Source organism: Mytilus trossulus, chromosome 3, assembly GCF_036588685.1.
Source record: "Mytilus trossulus isolate FHL-02 chromosome 3, PNRI_Mtr1.1.1.hap1, whole genome shotgun sequence".
Classification (NCBI taxonomy): domain Eukaryota; kingdom Metazoa; phylum Mollusca; class Bivalvia; order Mytilida; family Mytilidae; genus Mytilus; species Mytilus trossulus.
The window spans coordinates 44,711,380-44,734,367 of NC_086375.1; the positions used below are offsets into that span (position 1 = coordinate 44,711,380).

At 30.9% G+C, this 22,988-nt stretch overlaps 2 protein-coding genes across 3 annotated transcripts; one reads left to right on the forward strand and one right to left on the reverse strand.

Moving 5' to 3' along the window:
• Positions 1-537: 537 nt before the first annotated feature.
• Positions 538-7,332, reverse strand: LOC134711586 (mediator of RNA polymerase II transcription subunit 4-like). The gene is made up of 6 exons (XM_063572275.1): positions 7,198-7,332; positions 4,712-4,833; positions 3,942-4,057; positions 2,900-3,044; positions 2,106-2,261; positions 538-1,455 (listed from the first exon to the last, which is right to left on the reverse strand). The coding sequence occupies exons 1-6, from the start codon at positions 7,263-7,265 to the stop codon at positions 1,283-1,285; spliced, it is 780 nt and encodes a 259-aa protein (XP_063428345.1). The 5' UTR covers positions 7,266-7,332; the 3' UTR covers positions 538-1,282.
• Positions 7,274-22,767, forward strand: LOC134711588 (eukaryotic translation initiation factor 4E type 2-like). Of its 2 annotated transcripts, none has more exons than XM_063572278.1 (7): positions 7,274-7,412; positions 10,929-11,022; positions 16,669-16,791; positions 18,042-18,146; positions 18,799-18,951; positions 20,606-20,742; positions 21,518-22,767. In XM_063572278.1, exons 1-7 carry the CDS (start codon positions 7,393-7,395, stop codon positions 21,558-21,560), a joined length of 675 nt encoding a protein of 224 aa, XP_063428348.1. In that variant the 5' UTR covers positions 7,274-7,392; the 3' UTR covers positions 21,561-22,767. The 2 variants fall into 2 exon arrangements, with proteins under 2 accessions (XP_063428348.1, XP_063428347.1); XM_063572277.1 differs by having other exon boundaries at positions 7,398-7,619.
• Positions 22,768-22,988: the final 221 nt, after the last annotated feature.

The window sequence follows — 22,988 nt, forward strand, 5'->3', positions numbered from 1 at the left end:
GAATCTAAGACAAACAAGACGATTTTAAATAATAAAAAAATACATAACTTCAGGGAAAACTCAAAAGGGACCCTTATCAAATGGCAATATCAAAAGCTCAAATACATCAAAGAAATGGAAAACAACTGTCATATTCCTGACATGGTACAGGCATATCCTTATGTAGAAAATGGTGGTTTAAATCTGGTTTTATTGCTAGCTAAACAACTCACTTACAGCAGTCAACATTGAGTTATAATCTTAATCACTATAAAAACAAACAAATCTGCATAAAATTTGTTTCTAAACAAAAATTGAAGATGAACAATTATAATATATACAGGTTTTCTGCAGTTCTGTAGTTGTTTCATGATAACATTTAAGTCTAAGCTATCTTCATCATTTCAGTGTTTCATAATTTTCTATATTTCTCAGGGGAAAACAAACTCATTTATTCATACCTTAATGCAATAAATTATAAACTTCCAACAAACAGAAATGTCAAAACATTTAAACAGGTTTTAATATATTTATTCATTATTTAGTATTAGCACATAATTATATTTACTCTTTTTTAACAACCATCTCTAAAATATATTCTAAAACACTGTTTTAACGTATCTTCTATGGTTTGAATTGTTCAATGCTGAAAGATGTTTTTATATAAAATTGACTGCATACATTTAGGCAGTGAGTGATGTAAACAAGCACTGTGAAGGTAAACCTATAAAAATAAGGCGTCAACATCGAAAATAGTATAAATGTTGATACCTTTAATTACTGTAATATTTTTTTTTTAACTTGAAATTACTAATCATGTTTTTTCTTGACTCTTTTGTTTTTGCAATTTTTCTTCAAATTTTCAAGAAAAAATTATTACATTCATTGCCGTTTCTTTTTAGTAATACAATAATGATTCTTTCATTCTCACACTACAACAGGTATAAACCATATAATGCACATTGCTCTTTAACTGTTTTATCCAATGTCACAAACAAAAAAAGCTGCTCTTAGGAACATTGATACATTCATTCATCATACTCATCAAGTTCAGATGCCTTTCTATTTACTATTCTCCTCCACACACTTATCTGAACTTTTCAAGTACAAAGCCTAGACTTGCTCATACTTATAAGATAAAAGTGCTTTTTAAAGGGCAGTTCTCTCTACAACATTAAAGTGAGCATAATTAATGCTTTCAAAAGGCATTACTCTCTACAACATCAATGTAAGCACAATTACACAGAACTCTGACTGCACATTGTAAGGCTTAATATTTAATACATTTTAAGTTCTTCCAATATCATTCATCACTAGAACTACTACTAGACGAGTCACTTGACATAAATCCAACATCTTCATTTTCTTTGTTATGTCCCTTGATTTCTGATAAGATTCCTGATGAAGAACTTAATGAGTGATGTAATTCTGATGTGTTCTGCCATGTTGTTGTCGACTGTGAACCAGGACCATGATCTGTAAGAAATGGGGGAAAAAAACATAAATGACAGTTGTTGAAATATCAAACGATGAAACCTATCATTAACTATCTAGATATGATTTAATTTTAAAGAAGTCAAAATAAAATGGATGGCAACAGGTGCATACTTTACTGTAAATTAAGAAATTATTGCAAAAAATGTGATAGGGTTATAATCTCAATAATTCAAACTGTCATTTTGAAATATTTTATATGAATTACTACCCGTTAAAAATTCATTGTATTGGAACAAAATTCTATCAGATCTATAACTTGTCGGGGTGTAAACAATTTTAAAAATTTCATGTCAATATCTTCAAGCATGACGAAAAAAAGGTTGAAAACTGATTATCTAAGTGATTTTTTTAAGTCCATGGACCATAACTCTGCACAAAATTATCAGACCAGAACAACATTTGAATTTGAATGAAACTTATCATGATAAAACAATATGCCAAATATATAATAAATATCTTCAAGCATGAAGAAAAAAGTGTGGAAAACTGATTTGCCAAATGTTCCTCCATATGACCCTTGTGACTTGAAGATGACCTACCCATTGGTGTATTAGCTGATGACCTATTACATATATAATTGCTAGACATTGGTTCTCCGTAGAACCCTATGACTGTAACATATGACCTACCCATTGATGTATTAGCTGATGACCTATTACTAGACATTGGTTCTCCATATGAACCCTGTGACTGTAACATCTGGGCTCCAGCGGGGATATCACTTCCCTTTCCTAAAAATCCTAATCGCATTTCAAAATCTGTAGGATATGGTCTTCTAGGATCACCTGCAAATTAACATATTTTTTAAGGTAAATGTATGTGATGCTCAATTTGCTACACTTACTGAAAAGGTACAGAGCCTTAAAATGCAACCTTTATTGAGAATAATTATTATTTCTTTAGAAAAGGCTTCGAAGGATATTGGTATATCAAATATTGAGACATAACTATACCAATATGCTTTAACACAAGTGAACAAGTATCTGACAATTTTGGTACAATGTAGAAGTAAGAAACTAACAAGGTTTACTATAACATTTGGTTGAAAATAAGTCATTGACATAGATGAAGGAACCAAGGTTTTATTTTGGATATTAAAAGAAAGGTTTTCAATCATCTAAGGAATAGTGCTACCAGGGTATATTAAATTAATGACTTCAAACAATTTGTCCAGAAGTTTAAATGGATGTTGAAAGTTTTGAAAACTAATCAATGCACATACAAAATGTATAGATAAGTCTTTAAATCAAAATGCAGGTGAAAAACATTACACAGGCTAAAACTTCAATTAAATTAAAAGTCACTTCCATGTGGACAAAAAGGGGTGATAAATCAATATTTCACCTCAAAAATTACTTTCTAATACTACAAACTAGATAGTTTTATCATCAGATTACAATATGATGAAGATTTATTTTCTCACCTGGGGCCCATGTAGGAGGTGAAGCAACTGCATTACTGGCACTGATCCTATGAGCAAACTTGATAAGCTCTTCAGATGACACCTTTTTCTTGTTTGCCTGCTGGATAGCATTCAATTTTTTCTTGGCTTGATATATAGCTGTTGACTACAACAAAAATCAGTCTTCAATATTTTGAAATTAGAAATTTGTCATCTGAATGATTATGCAAACTGCTAGGTATTAAAGGTTTTATTTCATCAATACCACTATGTGTCAACAGTCAGGGATAATACTCATAAAAGTGTATTTCATTTACTGTTCGTAGTTTTAGAAGTTGAAATCAAATCGATTGTATGAGAACATTTTTGGAAAAGATAAAGGGGAGATAATTCAAACCTTGAAAAGAAAATATAAATGTTACAAATTTTATTTTATATACATGTACAAGTCTACAATTATAAGCATCTTTCAGTTAATAAAAATTACTTGTATAAGTATAACCCTGACTGTACTATGCAAGTAATAAGTTGGGTTTTAATGCTTTCATAAACTGCATTTTCGAACCAAATGCATATTTCTGTTCTCATTAAAAAAAAAAAATTAGCAATCATGCACAGAATTTTATCAGCCAAAAAACTCATTTACTGGCTATTAATTATGAAGATGCAACATTTTGTAAGGATAAAAACTATTCTCTCTAATTTGCCTTTGTGCATGGTATATCGTAAAATCCTACTCAAGATCAATGATAGATGATTTCAATTTTTAAAACCTTAAAAGCATAATCAATGTAAGACAGGCATGCAACCAGTTAGGTGAATATCATTTGTTTTAATTTTAATTCATACATGTATTAGTTCAGCCTTCCTTATAAATGGGCTTTTAAGACACACTATCCAGTAAGAGCATTGTGAAAAAGTCAGTTGCTTTTTATTTGATGAAACCCAAGTCTATTTAAGGTTTGAAAAAAGCATGTTACTTGTTGAATATTATATTCAGGTGCATGTGCAATATTTCTGTAAAAATTGCTTTTTTCTTTAAACACAAGAACTGTTGTCATACCAGGATTGTTTCAGCTTCCTTTAGACTGGTCTGTAACTGTTTTATATTGGCATCTCTTTTATCTACCTCTGTTTTTAATTCATCTATTGTTTTCTGTATCTCGGCTTGTTCTGCCGCTGTAATATTAAAATCACAATCTATCTAAAATGTATTTACTATTTTAATCAACTTGCGTTGATATATATATATTCAATTGTTTGTTTTAATTTCAGTGAGTTAAAAAAATAATTAAATGCTATTCTTAAATCTTAATATCACAGATTTTTTACTTTAATGGAAAACACTCAAGTGGTTTTCAGCCAATATATAAAGATTCTACCAATACATACAGTGTGAGAAGATATTTCACACCTGAGACTTCAACTTTAAAATAAAATTGAAATGGGAGTCTTGCTGCAGGTTTTATTAGAATACATATTTCAAATTTAGCTCTTGAAAGAAGAGAAAGATCCAATTCAACAGAATATGATGGAATCTGTTTCCCTTATTATTTTAGAGGATATCAGGAGAAAGTCATTTCTTCTGTTCCTATGATCTTCAAAAATGAGGGGTGATTTTTTTCAGTGAGACCTTATCACTCATCAGGCATAGTTGCCTTTTTCAACTTGAGGTCATATTAGCTAAAATCAGATATTTGGAAAATTTGACAAACTGAGATTATGCATACCATGATACCACCCCTTGATAATTTATAAAATAATAATCATCTCTTTATGGATATTATAAATATAATAACTTTTTACATACCAACAGAATTTCTCATCACCTACCTGTTTTTAATGATTCTTTAATTTCTTTATCCTTATGGACTAGCAGGTCCATCAGATTCATTGTATCTGGGGCATCAGGTCTTTGCTGTCCTTTAGGTGTGCTCATTATCTCAAATAATTCCCTGTCAAATAAATAAAATCATTCATTACATTTGAAAGAAAGTTGCTGAAGTTTCAAATCTGGAAAAAAGACTTGTCTATACCAGAAACTTTTAACACAATACTTTTTTTTAAAGTAATACTCAGTACACCAAATGGCAAACACAGGATGGTCAGATATGTTTTAAATATATTGTAAAGTTAGATATGTTTGCAATTTACAAACATATCTAACTTTACAATTTAGTTTCAAGAATTTTGAAAGACAAAAAAACATTGATAATTGATATATTTTTATACAAACCAACTTAAGGCTAATAAATTTCTTATTCTTATTCTTATTCTTAAGGCAAATATTATCTTTAAACCTTCTTGAAAATAAAGTCTGGAATAAAATTATAAAATTAATGATTCTGGAAAGGGCTACATATATGTACAACATAATCTAGAAACAAATATTCTTTAATTAAACCTTTCTCCAGAGCCAGAATATAAATCTAACAAATATTCTAATTGCATGAACAAGTGCTGTTTTTAAATAAAAATACAAGAATAGTACATCTAACGGGAAATTAATCTGATAGACTTTTAAGTAAAAAGTTGATATAATCCAGAACATTACGAGACTGCAAAATTTCTAGGTATTGGAAGGGTCTATATGAAAAATTATCAGAACGTTAACTGCACAATAAATTCAGCACATTATTTGAAGCGCTAGTGGTAAGTAGATATATTTTGTCATATAAAACGGCCATTGAGTATGATTTACATGATGTGAACTATTTAATAATGGTTTGTGAAAGTTATTGTAACTCGAATGGCATCAGCGCCATTTTAGTATCACCCTGTTTGCATTTTGAACCTTTCTGTGATGGAATGAATGCAGTTATGACAAAGGAGTAGGTCCAGTAAGACCCCTTTTTGGCCCCAAAACATGGCAGTTTTACAAAATTGTTAAAATGTAAACTTTTAATTATTATTGGACAGTAGAATGCTTCTGTCATATAAATATGGGCTGTTTTTGACAATTCAATGCACATATATCAGGAACTAGTACCATTACGTTATGCTAAATTACTAAAATTTTCACAATTCTATCATTTTAGTAAAATTTAAACGGTTTTCGTGTGAAAGGAAAGTGGCCGCATTCCTGTTCATCCTTTATATTGAAATGTAAGTTGTATTTTATGATGATACATAACATATACAAAGGTTGAGGATGAACACCGATGTGGCCACTTTCATTTTTGACAAAATAACATCTGAAAAGTGACAATTTTCGGCATATTTGGTAGATTTTTCATATTTGAGCTTGAATCGGGTCGTTTTTAATAACTAAATCAGTTAAAATCTATTACATATACTAATTTAAATGAAATAGACATTTAAGTGTTTAAATAGTGGTCAAAATCTTTCGTACATGTAAGATGAACCTGAAATTTGAGGCCAAACCGGTCTTTACCGGACCTACTCCTTTGAATTGAAAGATCACAAATTTAATAAACTGTATTCACTGAATACTTAGTTTTAATGACATTTTATTTAAAGTATCAAACATTATTAAGATCAAGATGATAGAATGTGAGTATGTACATGTACATTGTTTTTGTAACATGTATACTACACACTCATTTTCATCCATTTCCATACACGTCATTTGTTAACTAAGACAAGACAGTATAATCAGTTTTAATAAGGTAGTGTCAAATCATGTCAATTTATAAATATGTATATGTTTATGTATCTTGCCAAACAACAGAACAAGGACCCATGTCTAAGGGGGGTCTCCTTGGGCGGGGTTCTGATCCTGGATCCCGCTTACTGTTTTGTCAGATTCCTGAATCCTGCTTACACTATGTACGTAAGCAATTCTCATTTTTTTGTCATTTAGCGGGTCCCGCTAGACCTCATTGCCTATTTTCACGACACAATAGTTTGACTTTTAAGTGTCCCGCTAACAAAAAATTGGCAATCCCGCGTCTCGCTTAGACCCCTGAGACCCACTCTTAGTCTATCATTGATAAATAAAATAATTAAATGGTAAAATTAAGGATTTATATAATAAAGATCAGCAATATCCTTGTTAAAATTGGTAACCCTTTCACTTTTTCCCTCCACTTTTATTGTTTTAATTGGTAACCCTTTCACTTTTTCCCTCCACTTTTATTGTTTTAATTGGTAACCCTTTCACTTTTTCCCTCCACTTTTATTGTTTTAATTATCAAATAAGTGCAGTGCAGACAGAAAAGACAATCATGACAGTTTTCCAGGTTTCTGAAATTTGGTAGGAAAAAACCTAAAGCTGTCATTTTTATATGGTCTAGACCATGCATTTCATTTTGTGTTTCAAATATGTGAAACGACAGTAATACTATCAGTGAGATTACTTAGATATCAGCTCAACATCATCAATTTGTTGTAAAAGTTTTTGTTTGGTGCTGATGGAAGAAGCCATGCTGAATTATTTGACCAATAAATTATGCTGATAGAGAAGGAAAAATTTATGAACCAATCGAATACACTTTCACATACAAGAAAAAGAAACCGGAAGTGAATGTCAATAAAATCAAAACAAACTCATCATGAACAACAAATTTGATGCGTACGTAAAACATGCATAAATTCCTAACTGACCAATTATATTTAAAGACCCTTTAGTTAATCGCATGACACCTAGCAAATCCATTGACACATTTTTTCCGTAGGGTCAATTTTTGTTCGGCAAAAGGCATAATTTTGACGTCATCAATTTGCCCAAACACGTGCAACTTATGAATAGTCAAAGCAGAACGGTCACCAAGATGAACAGGTTACATTTTTTAGGGCAAAACTAATGAAAACTGCAAATATTATTTTTCTTAATGTTTTCTTAATCATAAAATCCGACCATGGTACTTTTGTTTATTCGTGTGTATCAAAATTTCAACTTTGAATCAAAAATATGTGCCAACAGCTGTTCAGAGACCTTAGACTTTGCAGTATCATGATAAAAACAGATTTCCTAGCACTGTACATGTACATTACTGTTACAATGAATGAAATAGTAGAAAAGCCTCTCAAGCTGAGATAAATGTAGTGCTTTGATCATCATTAATTACATGTATGCCTGTGTCACCATAAAGTGCATTTCAGAATTAATGTTGTGTGTTTCATTTCATGCAAAATTTCTTAGAAAACATTTAAGAATTTTTTGAGATGTTATATCTGTGATAATGACAACACATCGTTTGTATTTGGATGTCATATGTATAATTTATCATGAAGTTATACATATGTTTGCTATAAGTATTATTCAAGTAGTACAAGTTTGAAATAATTCTTTTGTTAGCTTGAAAACTTTCTTTTTCATATACAAATAATGCATACATATGTCTTTAGAATGGTCTTTCGACAAAGGACAGCTATAAGAAGATACATTGATTGTGCAGCAAAAGTGTTAATGAAATAAATTTAACTTATTTAATAATTGAGAGGAGATGATGAGTAAATAGCAATTAAATAGCAACCTAGCGACAAAAAAAAATCCAGACTTAGAAATTACTGTACAGTGATCAACCATAGCATTAATAGCCAAATGCCAAGTTTTTATATTTTAAGCTGTGAATCAATTTATAAAAAGAAACTATCAAAGACATGCCATCAAAAACAAATAGCTAAAATATATGTATAAAAGGAAAAAAAAAATTACATGGGACAGTCGCATTCTCAACTATCATGACTATATGCTTTTGTTATTTCAAACAATTCTATTGGTGAAATGTTATCACGAGACATGGAATAATTCAGTTAATTTTTATTCAATTGCAAGGAAGGACGAATAACCCTCAAAATTACACCAGCGGTGAATAACCCTATTATTCACCGGTGAATAACCTTTTGAGTTTGTTGATTTGTACTTAAGTTACCTCCCATGAAAATGATGTCAAAGACTTAAATAAACAAAATAGCAACGTTCACATTACACTGGAATCCCACAGAGAGACAAGGAAATATGGCATTGGACATGAATAGAGCTGAGAGTGCCAGCAGCCGATAATATCTCTTATAAGCAGTCCTTTACCATTTTACAGGGCCATCAATATTTAACAAAAAGATTCTACATTTGTTGTAAATTCGAGAAATTCAAACACAAATGTATTTTCAAACGTCAGTCTGTGTGTTATGTTGAAAATATAGACACTATAATAGTAAGTGTTTGAAATGCCCTTCCACTGTTAGTTTGGTATAATAAAACAATTGTGGCCCCTTAGAATAGATGAATATCCAAAATTGGATATTCACTGTTTCAACAGGCCATAATTGTATATATATAATAATTTCAGCTCGAGCATTTATTGTTGATTAACTACATTTATCATTATAAAGAGCTGGTCAAATACTAATGTAGCTAGAATGAAGACATCAGGGATGGGGTAATCGTAATCTCTAATCGTAATTGAAATGTAATTGATTACATTTTTTCAAGTAATTGACAGTAATCTGTAATCGAAGACATTTTCGATTACATGTAATCGTAATTTAATCGATTACAGCAAAAAATTGGATGTAATCATCGATTACTTTTCGATTACATTTCGATTACTTTAGTAAAATAGTTTGATGAAAAACAACCTATTTCAGAGGAAAATATGTATGTTATCACTTTAAAGTACAGATAAAATATTATGCATCAACAATACTTCAGAGTTAAGCAACTGCCTTATTTCTATCTATTGTCTCAAGCTGCATTATGAGCAACCAGATCCCCTACCTAAATTTACTTTATATCAAGCTTTTTAAAACAAATGGATGTATAAGCTTGTCAATTATTCAAGAGCTTTAATATAAAAATAAATTTGAAATAATAAAATAGATCTTAAATAAGAAATGTTTCTGTCTTTCGTTAAGTTCTGTACTGCATTTTTAAAAGTAGTAAGTTTATTTGAATTATATTTCCTGAAAACACCATTTTCAATCAGAGTTGAAATTAAAGCTTAGAATAGATAATCAGTTGATTTCTTAAATGTTATGATATACATGTATATAAATTGAATTAAAAAAAGAATAAAAAATCCTTTTAACATTAATGAACCAACGGCAACACATTGCAATTCTTTTTAGAAATAGATACATGTATCCCTATGACACTATAAATATATTTTGTATATAATTTGATTGGAGAAGTCAACAAATCTTAACAATATTCTTGCCTTTCCTAATATGATGATCAAAGTCTTCTAATCAACAACAAACATAGGTTGTTTTTATTTCAATTATCTTATGTCTAGTTAAGAAGGAAATTTACAGTATTCAGTCCCAGGTTATAAATTGTACCCAAATGGCAGTTAAATAATCTGTAATTAGGGTGGTTATCCAAACAAAAGGTTTAAATTATGCATGTCATTATAAAAATAAATTTTGATCTTAAAAATTAGCTGAACTAATTAATTATTCTACTTTTTTTTATATTTCCTTAAACATTATAATTAACTATGCTAAAATATGTTTTTTTTTAAAGAGTGAAAACAAAAAGGCTAACTGAGGTCAGTAAGAAAGCAAATTTTTTTAAAAACAATTAGTTATGAATAAGTGTTTGTTGCAATGTGATGACATCTTTCATTTATGTTGAAAGTATAAATTTCAAGATTTTTTAAATATTTCTAATGTTCATCAAGAGATTTGATCTAAAAAAAAACAGCTATTAACTTATAATTTAGAAACAATGCTTTAAATGATGCATTTGGTAAAGTTCTTAATTTCCACTATACAAATGTTGAGCAATATAATTGTGTTTATTCATGCTATTTTTTTGGTGAAATGTTGAGCATATAATTGACAGTAATCGATTACATACCAAAATTTGAGTAATCGATTATTAATCGATTGCACAAAAATCCTTCATGTACTCGATTAGTAATTGATTACATTTGTCAGTAATCGTGCCCATCCCTGGAAGACATATATCAACAAGAGAATGGTTTATTCATTGAGGTGAATGCACATAATGTCCAATTTTGTAACAAGGGCATTTATTGAGATGTATTGTAGTTATGTATTTAGAAACTGATTTTGAAATACATAGTAAAAGTATGATACATGAGTGATTGCTTTCCAATTTGAATTAATTTGTTTATTGTAGATTAAAACAAGAGGATAGTGGTGAGGATGATCAAACAGAACAGAAAAATGAACAAGAAGAAACAGATTCTCCATTCAAAGTTCGACCTTCACCAGTAAGTCTTTAAAAGATAGTTTATGAAGATTGGAATGTTACATTTTGAAAATTTGATAAAACTTATACATGTATTTAAAACAAGAGAGACAAATTGGATTGTGGTCTCTTCTAAAAAACTTGTCCATCTATTTTTCTGAGCTTTTGCAACAAATGTATGGTGGATTGATCATAACTGAAGTTATTTCAAACAGATCTAATTGAAACTTTTGCACAATGTTAATCTTCCTCAGATAATACCCTTAAACAATTGTTTGATTGGTGTTGTCTACCCATTATATAATTGTAGCGTTTTATAGGTAGGTAGCGATTTTTATTTTGTGATGAAGTTTTTAAATGTCCAATCAACATAAAACTTAGTAAACATGTATTTGTTCTCTTTCTAATTTTAATGCCAAATTAGAGTTTTGACCCCAATTTGGCAGTCCACTTATCAAAGAAAATAATAGTGTGAGTGATACATGTATTTACAAGTTGTTTCAGAGTTCTAATTATGAAGTAAGTCAATTAAAATTTAACAAGCATTTCACAATTCAATCTTGCTTTATTTGATTAAGTTTCAGTATAATTTACTGAGGGGTCATCCATGATTGCGAACCATTTTCAAAAGTGTACAAAACATACTTTTCCTGACCCACTTGTCATCAAAAAGTGTACATCAACAATTTTCAGATTTCAGGAAGAGAATCAATCATTCTTATTAAAAAGAAGATCCTGTCTATTATAGTAAAGTTTAATACAAAAATTTGCATTGAAAATAAACTAAAACATATCTGACTGTTTTATTTTTATTTAAAAAAAAAAGTGTACGGTAAAAAGGTTGATTTTTTAACCCCCTCCCCCCAAGTCTACGTTTTGTACACTTTGAAAAATGGTTTACAATTATCGATGAACCCATATTAGCTCACCTGGCCTAAAAGGCCAAGTTAGCTTTTCTCATCACTTTGCGTCCGTCGTCTGTCGTCCGTCGTCATTAACTTTTACAAAAATCTTCTCCTCTGAAACTACCGGGCCAAATTAATCCAAACTTGGCCACAATCATCATTGATGTATCTAGTTTAAAGATTGTGTTTTTAGCTCACCTGGCCCAAAGGGCCAAGTGAGCTTTTCTCATCACTTGGCGTCCGGCGTCCGTCGTCCGGCGTCCGTCGTCGTCCGGCGTTAGCTTTTACAAAAATCTTCTCCTCTGAAACTACTGGGCCAAATCAAACCAAACTTGGCCACAATCATCATTGGTGTATCTAGTTTAAAAAATGTGTGGCGTGACCCGGTCATCCAACCAAGATGGCCGCCACGGCTAAAAATAGAACATAGGGGTAAAATGCAGTTTTTGGCTTATAACTCAAAAACCAAAGCATTTAGAGGAAATCTGACATGGGGTTAAAATGTTTATCAGGTCAAGATCTATCTGCCCTGAAATTTTCAGATGAATCGGTTAACCTGTTGTTGGGTTGCTGCCCCTGAATTGGTAATTTTGAGGAAATTTTGCTGTTTTTGGTTATTATTTTGAATATTATTATAGATAGAGATAAACTGTAAACAGTAATAATGTTCAGCAAAGTTAGATTTACAAATAAGTCAACATGACCGAAATGGTCAGTTGACCCCTTTAGGAGTTATTGCCCTTTATAGTCAATTTTTAACCATTTTTCATAACTCTAAGTAATCTTTTACAAAAATCTTCTCCTCTGAAACTACTGAGCCAAATTAATCCAAACTTGGCCACAATCATCTTTGGGGTATCTAGTTTAAAAAATGTGTGGCGTGACCCGGTCAACCAACCAAGATGGCCGCCACGGCTAAAATTAGAACATAGGGGTAAAATGCAGTTTTTGGCTTATAACTCAAAAACCAAAGCATTTTGAGGAAATTTGACATGGGATAAAAATGTTTATCAGGTCAATATCTATCTGCCCTGAAATTTTGAGATGAATTCAATTGGACAATCGGTTGTTGGCTTGCTGCCCTCCAATTGGTAATTTTTAAAGAAATTTTGCCGTTTTTGGTTATTATCTTGAATACTATTATAGATAGAGATAAACTGTAAACAGCAATAATGTTCAGCAAAGTAAGATCTACAAATAAGTCAACATGACCTAAATGGTCAATTGACCCCTTAAGGAGTTATTGCCCTTTATAGTCAATTTTTAACAATTTTCATTAATTCGGTAAATTTATGTAAATTTTTACCAAATATTTTTCTCTGTTACTAATGGGCAAGGTTCATTATAGATATAATTGTAAGAAGCAAGAACGTTCAGTAAAGTAAGAACTTCAAACACATCACCATCACCAAAATACAATTTTGTCATGAATCCATTTGTGTCCTTTGTTTAATATGCACATAGACCAAGGTGAGCGACACAGGCTCTTTAGAGCCTCTAGTTTGACATGGCCAACCATCCAAGATGGCCGCCATGGCTAAAAATAGAACATAGGGGTAAAATGCAGTTTTTGGCTTATAACTCAAAAACCAAAGCATTTAGAGCAAATCTGACATGGGGTAAAATTGTTAATCTGGTCAACATCTATCTGCCCTGAAATTTTCAGATGAATCAGACAACCCATTGTTGGGTTGCTGCCCCTAAATTGGGAATTTTAAGAAAATTTTACTGTTTTTGGTTATTATCTTGAATATTATTATAGATGGAGATAAACTGTAAACAGCAATAATGTTCAGCAAAGTAAGATTTACAAATAAGTCAACATGGCCAAAATGGTCAGTTGACCCCTTTAGGAGTACTTGCCCTCTATAGTCAATTTTTAACCATTTTTCGTAAATATCCATGATCTTTTTCTCCTCTGAGGTAGCAATACACAGTTAGGAAAAAAACTTAAAATTGACACTCATAATTTTTAAACACCCCCTTTCCCCTCCTGTCTAACAAAGAAGGCTTTATATGTGTGTTATGCATGTATATACTTGTAGAAAGAGAATCTTCCATAGATTTGATTTCTAATGGTCATAAGGGTGAAATATAATCCCTTTTGGGTGTAACCATGGCAACAATCTGCATTTCTTAGATACAAAATATAGCAAAAAAGGGGGGTGAACATGTCACAAAAGTCTCCAAAATTTGGTCTAAAGGAAAATTTCAATGAATTACAGTGATACCTTTCCTGAATCCATAGGTTTATATCTATCAAGTGGTCCAAAAAAAATCATATGTCTTCCTGCTCGTTTTTCCATAAAATTGAATTGAAAAGATCGAGCGCAAAATCTTTGTTGATAAACACTACAATAATTTATGGACCTATGAACGGTACGGATAGGAAAATACGGACTGTCAATCATTGAAATGGCCTATAAAACATGTTAAAATCAATCTAAATGTTCATTTAAACCCACTAAGAAGGCTATATTATTCTTCAATTACCTAAAAATCAATTTAATTGTACAAAAACTTTCATATTTAAAAAATTCACAGGGGCCATAATGCGAAACTAAACTTCTAACTGTGTATTGCTACCTTAAGGATTAACATTTTTTTTCCCAATTCCACTTTAAATAGATTTCTGTTTTCTACTAGTTAAAACGAGCATTTTCGCCTGCTAGTTTTGAAAATCGGTTCAGAAATAAATATTTTATGAAGGTTAGCAGTTGACACTGAAATGCAACAAAAAAGTGATTTTATGAAACATGCCATGTCAAAGTGCATTTTCTCCTTTTTTAGTCAATTTTCTAAAACTATACCTTCTAAGCCTGTCTTTCCTTGTTTAAAAACCTAACTTAACCTTTACAGTAGACAACTTTTACAAGTTAAAGCTATTTTAAAGCTCTAGAATGTCAATTTTGTTGTGTATTACCATACCAAGGCCTTGGTTAAAATTTAGTCAATACTGAATTTATTTATAACAGCGGGGAAAAAATTGGGCTTAATTCATGCTAAATTGTGACTTTATACTTGCTAAAATAATAAATTTGATTTAGTCGCATGAAAAAATATAAAGCGTTCCCTTCTAAGGTTTCTACATAACGCGCAATCTTCTTTTCCAAGGGGTAGCCAATAAAGTATCAATTAATAACGGAACCAAGTCTATGTGTCAAAATGTCTATATTGGTTGCTAAGGACAATAAACAACAAAACTAACATACATTGTCATACTAAAGGTTGTTTCTTCCTTAGAATTGTATCTATAACCTAAATATCAATAGTTTTGTGGTATGTTTGTCTGAAAAAAAGGCAATTATTTGCTTTGTCAAATGCCATAAGGTAGCAATACACAGTTAGGAAAAAAACTTAAAATTGACACTCATAATTTTTAAACACCCCCTTTCCCCTCCTGTCTAACAAAGAAGGCTTTATATGTGTGTTATGCATGTATATACTTGTAGAAAGAGAATCTTCCATAGATTTGATTTCTAATGGTCATAAGGGTGAAATATAATCCCTTTTGGGTGTAACCATGGCAACAATCTGCATTTCTTAGATACAAAATATAGCAAAAAAGGGGGGTGAACATGTCACAAAAGTCTCCAAAATTTGGTCTAAAGGAAAATTTCAATGAATTACAGTGATACCTTTCCTGAATCCATAGGTTTATATCTATCAAGTGGTCCAAAAAAAAATCATATGTCTTCCTGCTCGTTTTTCCATAAAATTGAATTGAAAAGATCGAGCGCAAAATCTTTGTTGATAACCACTACAATAATTTATGGACCTATGAACGGTACGGATAGGAAAATACGGACTGTCAATCATTGAAATGGCCTATAAAACATGTTAAAATCAATCTAAATGTTCATATAAACCCACTAAGAAGGCTATATTATTCTTCAATTACCTAAAAATCAATTTTATTGTACAAAAACTTTCATATTTAAAAAATTCACAGGGGCCATAATACGAAACTAAACTTCTAACTGTGTATTGCTACCTGAAACTACCGGGCCAAATTAATCCAAACTTGGCCACAATCATCATTGATGTATCTAGTTTAAAGTTTGTGTTTTTTTACCCGGCCAACCAACCAAGATGGCCGCCATGGCTCAAAATAGAACATAGGGGTAAAATGCAGTTTTTGGCTTATAACTCAAAAACCAAAGCATTTAGAGCAAATCTGACATGGGGTAAAATTGTTAATCTGGTCAACATCTATCTGCCCTGAAATTTTCAGATGAATCAGACAACCCATTGTTGGGTTGCTGCCCCTAAATTGGGAATTTTAAGAAAATTTTACTGTTTTTGGTTATTATCTTGAATATTATTATAGATGGAGATAAACTGTAAACAGCAATAATGTACAGCAATTTAAGACTCAAAAATAAGTCAAATGACCAAAATGGTCAATTGACCCCCTAAGAAGTAATTGTCCTCTATAATCAATTTTTAACAATTTTCATAAAACATTTTCCACTGAAACTACACGGACAAGTTCATTATAGATAGAGATAATTGTAAGCAGCAAGAATGTTCAGTAAAGTAAGATGTACAAACACATCACAATCACTTAACACAATTTTGTCATGAACTGTCTGCTTCCTTTGTTTAATTCACATATACCAAGGTGAGCGACACAGGCTCTTTTAGAGCCTCTAGTTATATTGTTAGATAAATAGATTGGACATTTATAATTTAAATTTGAATGGGAGACTGGTTAAATAAAATAACAGCACCATATCTATAAATGTTCAATTTTCTTTCAGAGACCAGGGCCTGGAGAACATCCATTACAGTTCAACTACGCAATATGGTTTTCACGGAAATCTCAAGGAAAATCTTCTGCAAGTTATGATCAAAATTTAAAATTAGTGGGAACATTTGCATCGGTAAGATCACAACTTTACAACAGTGTAGCGCTATTATTTAATAATAAAGTTATCATAAAATTGAGAATGGAAATGGGGAATGTATCAAAGAGACAACAACCCGACAGTAGAAAAAAACAGCAGAAAGTCACCAACAGGTCTTCAATGTAACAAGAAATTCCCGCACCTGGAAGCGTCCTTCAGCTGGCCCCTTAATAAATGTATACTAGTTCAGTGATAATGAACGCTATACTAATTTCCATTTGCGAGTATAGTCTTGAGGAAACGATGATAGTCCGTCGGAAGGGGACGATAAATGGCTGACCCGTGTTAAGAGAGAGCCATATCTCTTGAACGTTAAAGACACCCTTGTAGATTTCTAAAAAGAGTAGGCTAATGCCGCTACAAGGCAGCACTCGCACCTGCAAAGTGGAGAGGGATTAATATAAGTCGCAAAACTTGTTTCCCAATCCACTATAAATAAATATGTTTAAACTAATTAAACTAAACTAATTTCCAAATTGTACACAAGAAACTAAAATTAAAAAATACAAGACTAACAAAGACCAGAGGCTCCTGACTTGGGACATGCGCTAAAATGTGGGGGGTTAAACATGTTTATGAGATCTCAATCCTCCCCTATACCTCTAGCCAATGTAGAAAAGTAAACACATAACAATACGTACATTTAAAATTCAATTCAAGAGAAGTCCGAGTCTGATGTCAGAAGATGTAACCAAAGAAAATAAACAAAATGACAATTATACATAAATAACAACAGACTCCTAGCAGTTAACTGACATGCCAGCTCCAGACTTCAATTAAACTGATTGAAAGATTATGATTTCATCATATGAATATCAGGCACAATCCTTCCCATTATGATTAGGGGTTTAGTAACATACCATCATAACATATATGAGAAGATCATAACCTGTGTCATGACAATCAGCATATATAATGTACAATGGTCATGAACAATAGAAACACTCTTAAAAAGTCATCACCAAGAATTACTTTTAAGTTTACCGTACATAGTCATAAACAATTAGGTTAATGAAAACCAAATTCTTAAGTTTTTGAGTATCTGATTTGAATAGGACTAATACAGTACATCATAAAGCATCATATAAGCAATAATTGAAAAGTGATTCAGATACAATAATGATGATTTCATTAAAGTACTACAGTGTTTTAAAGCTTCAAGCTCTAAAGAAAATGAGCATATAAATATATTGTTTTAACCTTTTTGTCTCTGTCATTGTTTGTAGGTAGAACAGTTTTGGGGTATTTACAGTCATCTTGTCAGACCCAGTGATCTCACAGGTCATTGTGATTATCATCTTTTTAAAGAAGGAATAAGGCCAATGTGGGAGGTAAGAATTTATATAACCTGGTAATTTGAAAAAAGGTATGCTGACATTTTAAACAGTTTTAAAATTCTAGTAATATTTAATATACATGTACTAGTTTAATTTTTTTTGATAGACATATACCTTTCTCATACAGCTAGAATTTGTCATCGATCATAGGTGATCTGTTTAGATTATTCAAATTTATATGCTGATTTTGGTGCTTATATAAAAACTGTGATAAATACGGTAGTGAAAAAAAAATGATTTTTGTAAATTTTCGACTAGTTTCAGGACCTGCAAATAGAGAAAACATGCAAGTACAAAATAAATTACCTTGATGTTTGTTTGCATGTAAAAAAATTTTGGTACTTGCATATACTGATTATACATTTATCCCACTCACAAATTTGTGTCAAAATACACGATTTTGTCCTGTTTTGTAGCAAAACCAGTTAAAATATTGGTGAATTTAATAAAAAAAAAAAAAAAAAATGAAAATTCATAAATCACCACACTTTGTAGTACTTTGTAGCAAAACCAGTTAAAATATTGGTGAATTAAAAAAAAAATGAAAATTCATAAATCACCATGTTTTGTAGTACTAACGTTTTTTTTAAGGCTGAAAAGCCCTTCTCATTTACATAGCTTATGTTTTGAAATCATAATTTTTTAGGATAGTGCAAATAATAAAGGTGGAAAATGGATTGTTCGATTAAAGAAAGGATTAGGATCCCGATGTTGGGAGAATTTAATTCTTGCCATGTTAGGAGAACAATTTATGGTTGGAGAAGAAATATGTGGTGCAGTGATCTCAATTAGATATCAGGTAAATTATAATTGGAATATAGATAATTATAGAATATCTTTGGTCATCTTATAGAGATTGATTTTTTTGCGTGATCTGGTATGGTGAAAGTCATCTTCGCTAGCCAAGGGTTACGATCCACTCCCGCTATCTTCACCCTTGGCGGATTGAGTCAACATTTGTGATAACAGTGTTGCGCCATCTATCGGAAGATACAAATCACACCAATTCTAAATAAATTATTTTTGATCAATGGTAGCACTTGAACTCTTCAATTTGGAGGTAAAAACACAGTAGCGTCTAGATTCTACACACTTGGTAAAGCCGGAAATGAAAACATAGGTCAACATTCATGCATTTGTGCATGAAATAAACACAGGAACTGCTATTTGTTGAAAAAAACATTCAAGTTTTCACTAAATATAGTCGTATGTTTAGGGATGTAAAGACTTGTTGCACAAAAAACACGTGGCAATTGTTTACAAACACTTTCTACATTTACACGTGATCATGTTATTGGGGCATTTTGATTGGATGCAGTGAGTTTTGACTGCAACCAATAAAAATTCTTACCTTGTGTCTCTGAAATTTTATCTCAATCCGCCAAGGGTGAAGAGAGCGGGAGTGGATGGTAACCCTGGGCTAGCGTAGATGGGTGAAAGTTGGAAAAGCATTTAGTTGAGATGACCAATGATAATTTTTTTAAATCGCCATTTTACCCATGACAACATTGTTAAGTTCCTTGACAACTGCATGTGCACCCTTAGTTTCTAGTGATAATTTATTATATCACTCTACTGTGCTGAAAAAGAAAATTGTCAGTCAATGAAAATTTTGTAAAAAAGCAATTAAAGTGATTATAAATTTAAGCACAAATTATGCAAATTCATCTCTATAGAGAAGATGTGGTATGAGTGCCAATGAGACATCTCTGCATCCAAATCACAATAAAAAGTTATTAAATAATCAAACTATGACCTTCAACATAAAGCACACACCAAACAGCAAGCTATAAAGCTGCATTTTTATGGAAACTCAGTAAATACTGGATATCAAGGGCAATGTTATAAACATTTTCTATAACTATTAACCAATTTATACTTATTTCAAAAAGTTGATTTCTTCGTTATTATATTTATCATGTGGGTTGCTTGATCTCAGTTCTTATTGCAAAAAAATCAATTTTGATGTCAAATTTTCTAAATTCTGATTTTACTAAATTAATGTACACCATGAATAATGAAGTCCCCATACAAAAAAAAATACATAATTAATGCAGAACTTTTTCAAGATTCATTTGCCTACATGTTGTTTAAAAGTTATTAGAGAAACAACCGTATTAAAAGAACAGGATAAATAACCTCAAATTTTAAAAATAATTATGAAAAAATAGATAACAGTACTGATTTAATTAAAAAAAAGTTGAGAAAGGAATTATTTGTGTCTTTAGTCTTTTAAATACCTTCAATTGTTTATCTTTTGTTCAAACATTTTTTTCATAAATAAGAGTTTTGAATATGGTACCCAATGTGGTATTGCATGTGACACTAAGAAGAAATACCTTCATGAAAGAATTTTGAAGTATCTATGATAGTACAAATGTATAAAAATCTTTTACAATAAAAAAATCTATATATTTATGCTTAATTTGATCTTCGATGACTATGTTTTGTAGGAAGATATATTAGCATTATGGAATAGGACTGCCTGTGACCAAGTAACTACATCAAGAATCAGAGACACATTAAAAAGAATACTTAATTTACCTCCTAACACAATCATGGAATATAAAACACATAATGATAGCATAAAGTAAGTTGTTATCTGAGGTTGAAAAGAAGAATCTTTGCATGAAAGCTTGAGGAATTTCCACCCATTTTCAAAACATGGGAAATAACTCATTTTGGTACAATTGTTCAATTTTGTCAGTCCATATGGGAACTTAAAAGATAGTTTGCAAAGCTATTTTTCACCATTTATTTTGTAAATGTTTATTTATGGACGTCGTTCACAATTGTTTCAGAAGCAATTTGCAAAACCCAAGCCATTTGAGTCAATCAATATTGTTTAGAGTTATGTCCCTTAAAAACTTAAATTATATTGAGAATCGCCGCAAGTGGTCTCATTACCTGTCTGATTTTTATGAAAACTACATCAGATTCATATCAGCAATTTTCAGAGGCATTTAATCATCATTGGACTGGTCAACCGTTTTTACCAGATTTTTTTCCCTTAGAAAGGTAAATAGTATGGAACATTATGTTGCAGGTCCTCTTATTTCTACATTTATTTTTGAATTAACATGATTCTTTAAGAACCACACATATATTGGGGTGTATATAAAATATTTGCCATTTCAGCTGACATTGTTTTGTTTTTTTAACTTGTCAAGTGGAAATTTGGTGTCAGTTCAAATATCTTATATTGAGTTCAATCAAAGATTATAATCATTGTTGTCAAAGTAACTTTTTGCTTTTGATAGTGTGTTAGGACAGTTACACTCTGTTCACTGTCTAATATAACTAAAATAACTTAAATTCCCTTAGATTTCCTCATCTTAAATTGCATTTTATTTTGTATTTTTCAGAGACAACTCAAGTTTTAGAAATACAGATATCTTCATGAGGTGACAGTGAATCTTTTAACGGCAATAAACAGACAGATTTTAGACATTTTAACAGAATAGTGACAAATGTTTTACAAATGGCACATAGGAAGTTTTGCGATACAAATTTTATGCTGTTAATGTTAAAGAAAGGAATTTGGACAATATTAAATGATGTAAATGTTGAGAAATACTCATGCCATATGCAGTATCTGTTAATTACGACAAATAGTATACAGTAAGGTTAGCAGAAGTGTTCATTTATATTGTAAAAGAACCTTGAGGAAATACTCCAGATCTGTTGTAATTATCTGTAAACTATTAACACTATGAATGAAAACAAATGGTATTCTGTGTAAATATGTGAAACTATTTGCTATATGGATTGAAAATATCAGTGACTTATTTTAGTGGGAGCTTAAAATAAACGCATCTTTTCATGAAGATATACGATTGTAGGTCTCTTACTAAGAAACAAATTTACTTATATAAGTGAATATGGACACCAGTGTTACTCAAATAATTGTCTCAAGATAACTAAAGACTTGATGAAAAGATCCTTGCAAATTGTTTATAAAATGTTTTGTTCAATAAAAGGTCCCTTCTGTTTTCTGTTCGTGAGGGTTTTTAGATTTATTATTCAAGATTTATGGTAGTTTTAAAATCAATTATCTAAAAAAAATTCAAGCCCCAAGAAATTAATAAATGGTTGGTTCACTATAAGGCAGGATCCATTTCAATTCTAAGGGTACTTGGATTTGTGATTCCATAGGAAGCAGACTTATATCCTCCAAAATATTGCTTTGCATGAAAACTCTTGTTTGTTTTATCGGTTTTTGGATGTATAATTTTACATAACTAGCTTTCTAAATTTTGTGGATTTTCTATATTTTCTTTCAGGAGTATTGAATTTTATTTGTTTAATTATATAATTTATTTCTTGTGCCATCTTTAGCAGAAATCAAGGTTTTTTTAAATGTTGTTTCATAAAATTTTGTAACGATCTTAAATCTTGTACAAATGTCCTCCCATTTCAGTATTCTGAAATTTGTTGTTCTAGCGGTATGCCTCTTTAAAAGTGGCACATTGTGATTTCTTGACAGCTGTTTGAGTAGCAATATTCAAACCTTGAAAATATGTAATATTAATAACAATCAACATGACTTCTTTTATGAATTATCATAAAAATGTGATATTTTACTGTCTATTTTAAATAAAAGGATAACACTTTTTATTTTATTATTAAGTTAGAGTAAAATGCTTTGGACTGTTATTAAATACAATTCACATGTCTTACCTTTAAACACAAACCAGTATGTTTATTCTTCAACTCAAAAGAAGGAGCAAAACAGATATCTGTCCCACAATTCTTTTCTTTTTTGCAGCTACTACTAAATATAGATGCCCAGTCATAAGTAAGGTAAAAGCTCCAGTATGTTATTTAACTACGGTA

Coding starts and splice junctions, on each gene's coding strand:
- LOC134711586 (XM_063572275.1), bottom strand. CDS start 7,265: ATGGCTTCTTCCATCAGCACCAAACAAAAACTTTTACAACAAATTGAT. Junction 4,058..4,711: donor TAAAGAATCATTAAAAACAG/GTAGGTGATGAG, acceptor TTAATATTACAG/CGGCAGAACAAGCCGAGATA. Junction 2,262..2,899: donor ACCTCCTACATGGGCCCCAG/GTGAGAAAATAA, acceptor GTTAATTTGCAG/GTGATCCTAGAAGACCATAT.
- LOC134711588 (XM_063572277.1), top strand. CDS start 7,582: ATGAATAGTCAAAGCAGAACGGTCACCAAGATGAACAG. Junction 16,792..18,041: donor TAGTGGGAACATTTGCATCG/GTAAGATCACAA, acceptor CATTGTTTGTAG/GTAGAACAGTTTTGGGGTAT. Junction 18,147..18,798: donor GAATAAGGCCAATGTGGGAG/GTAAGAATTTAT, acceptor ATAATTTTTTAG/GATAGTGCAAATAATAAAGG.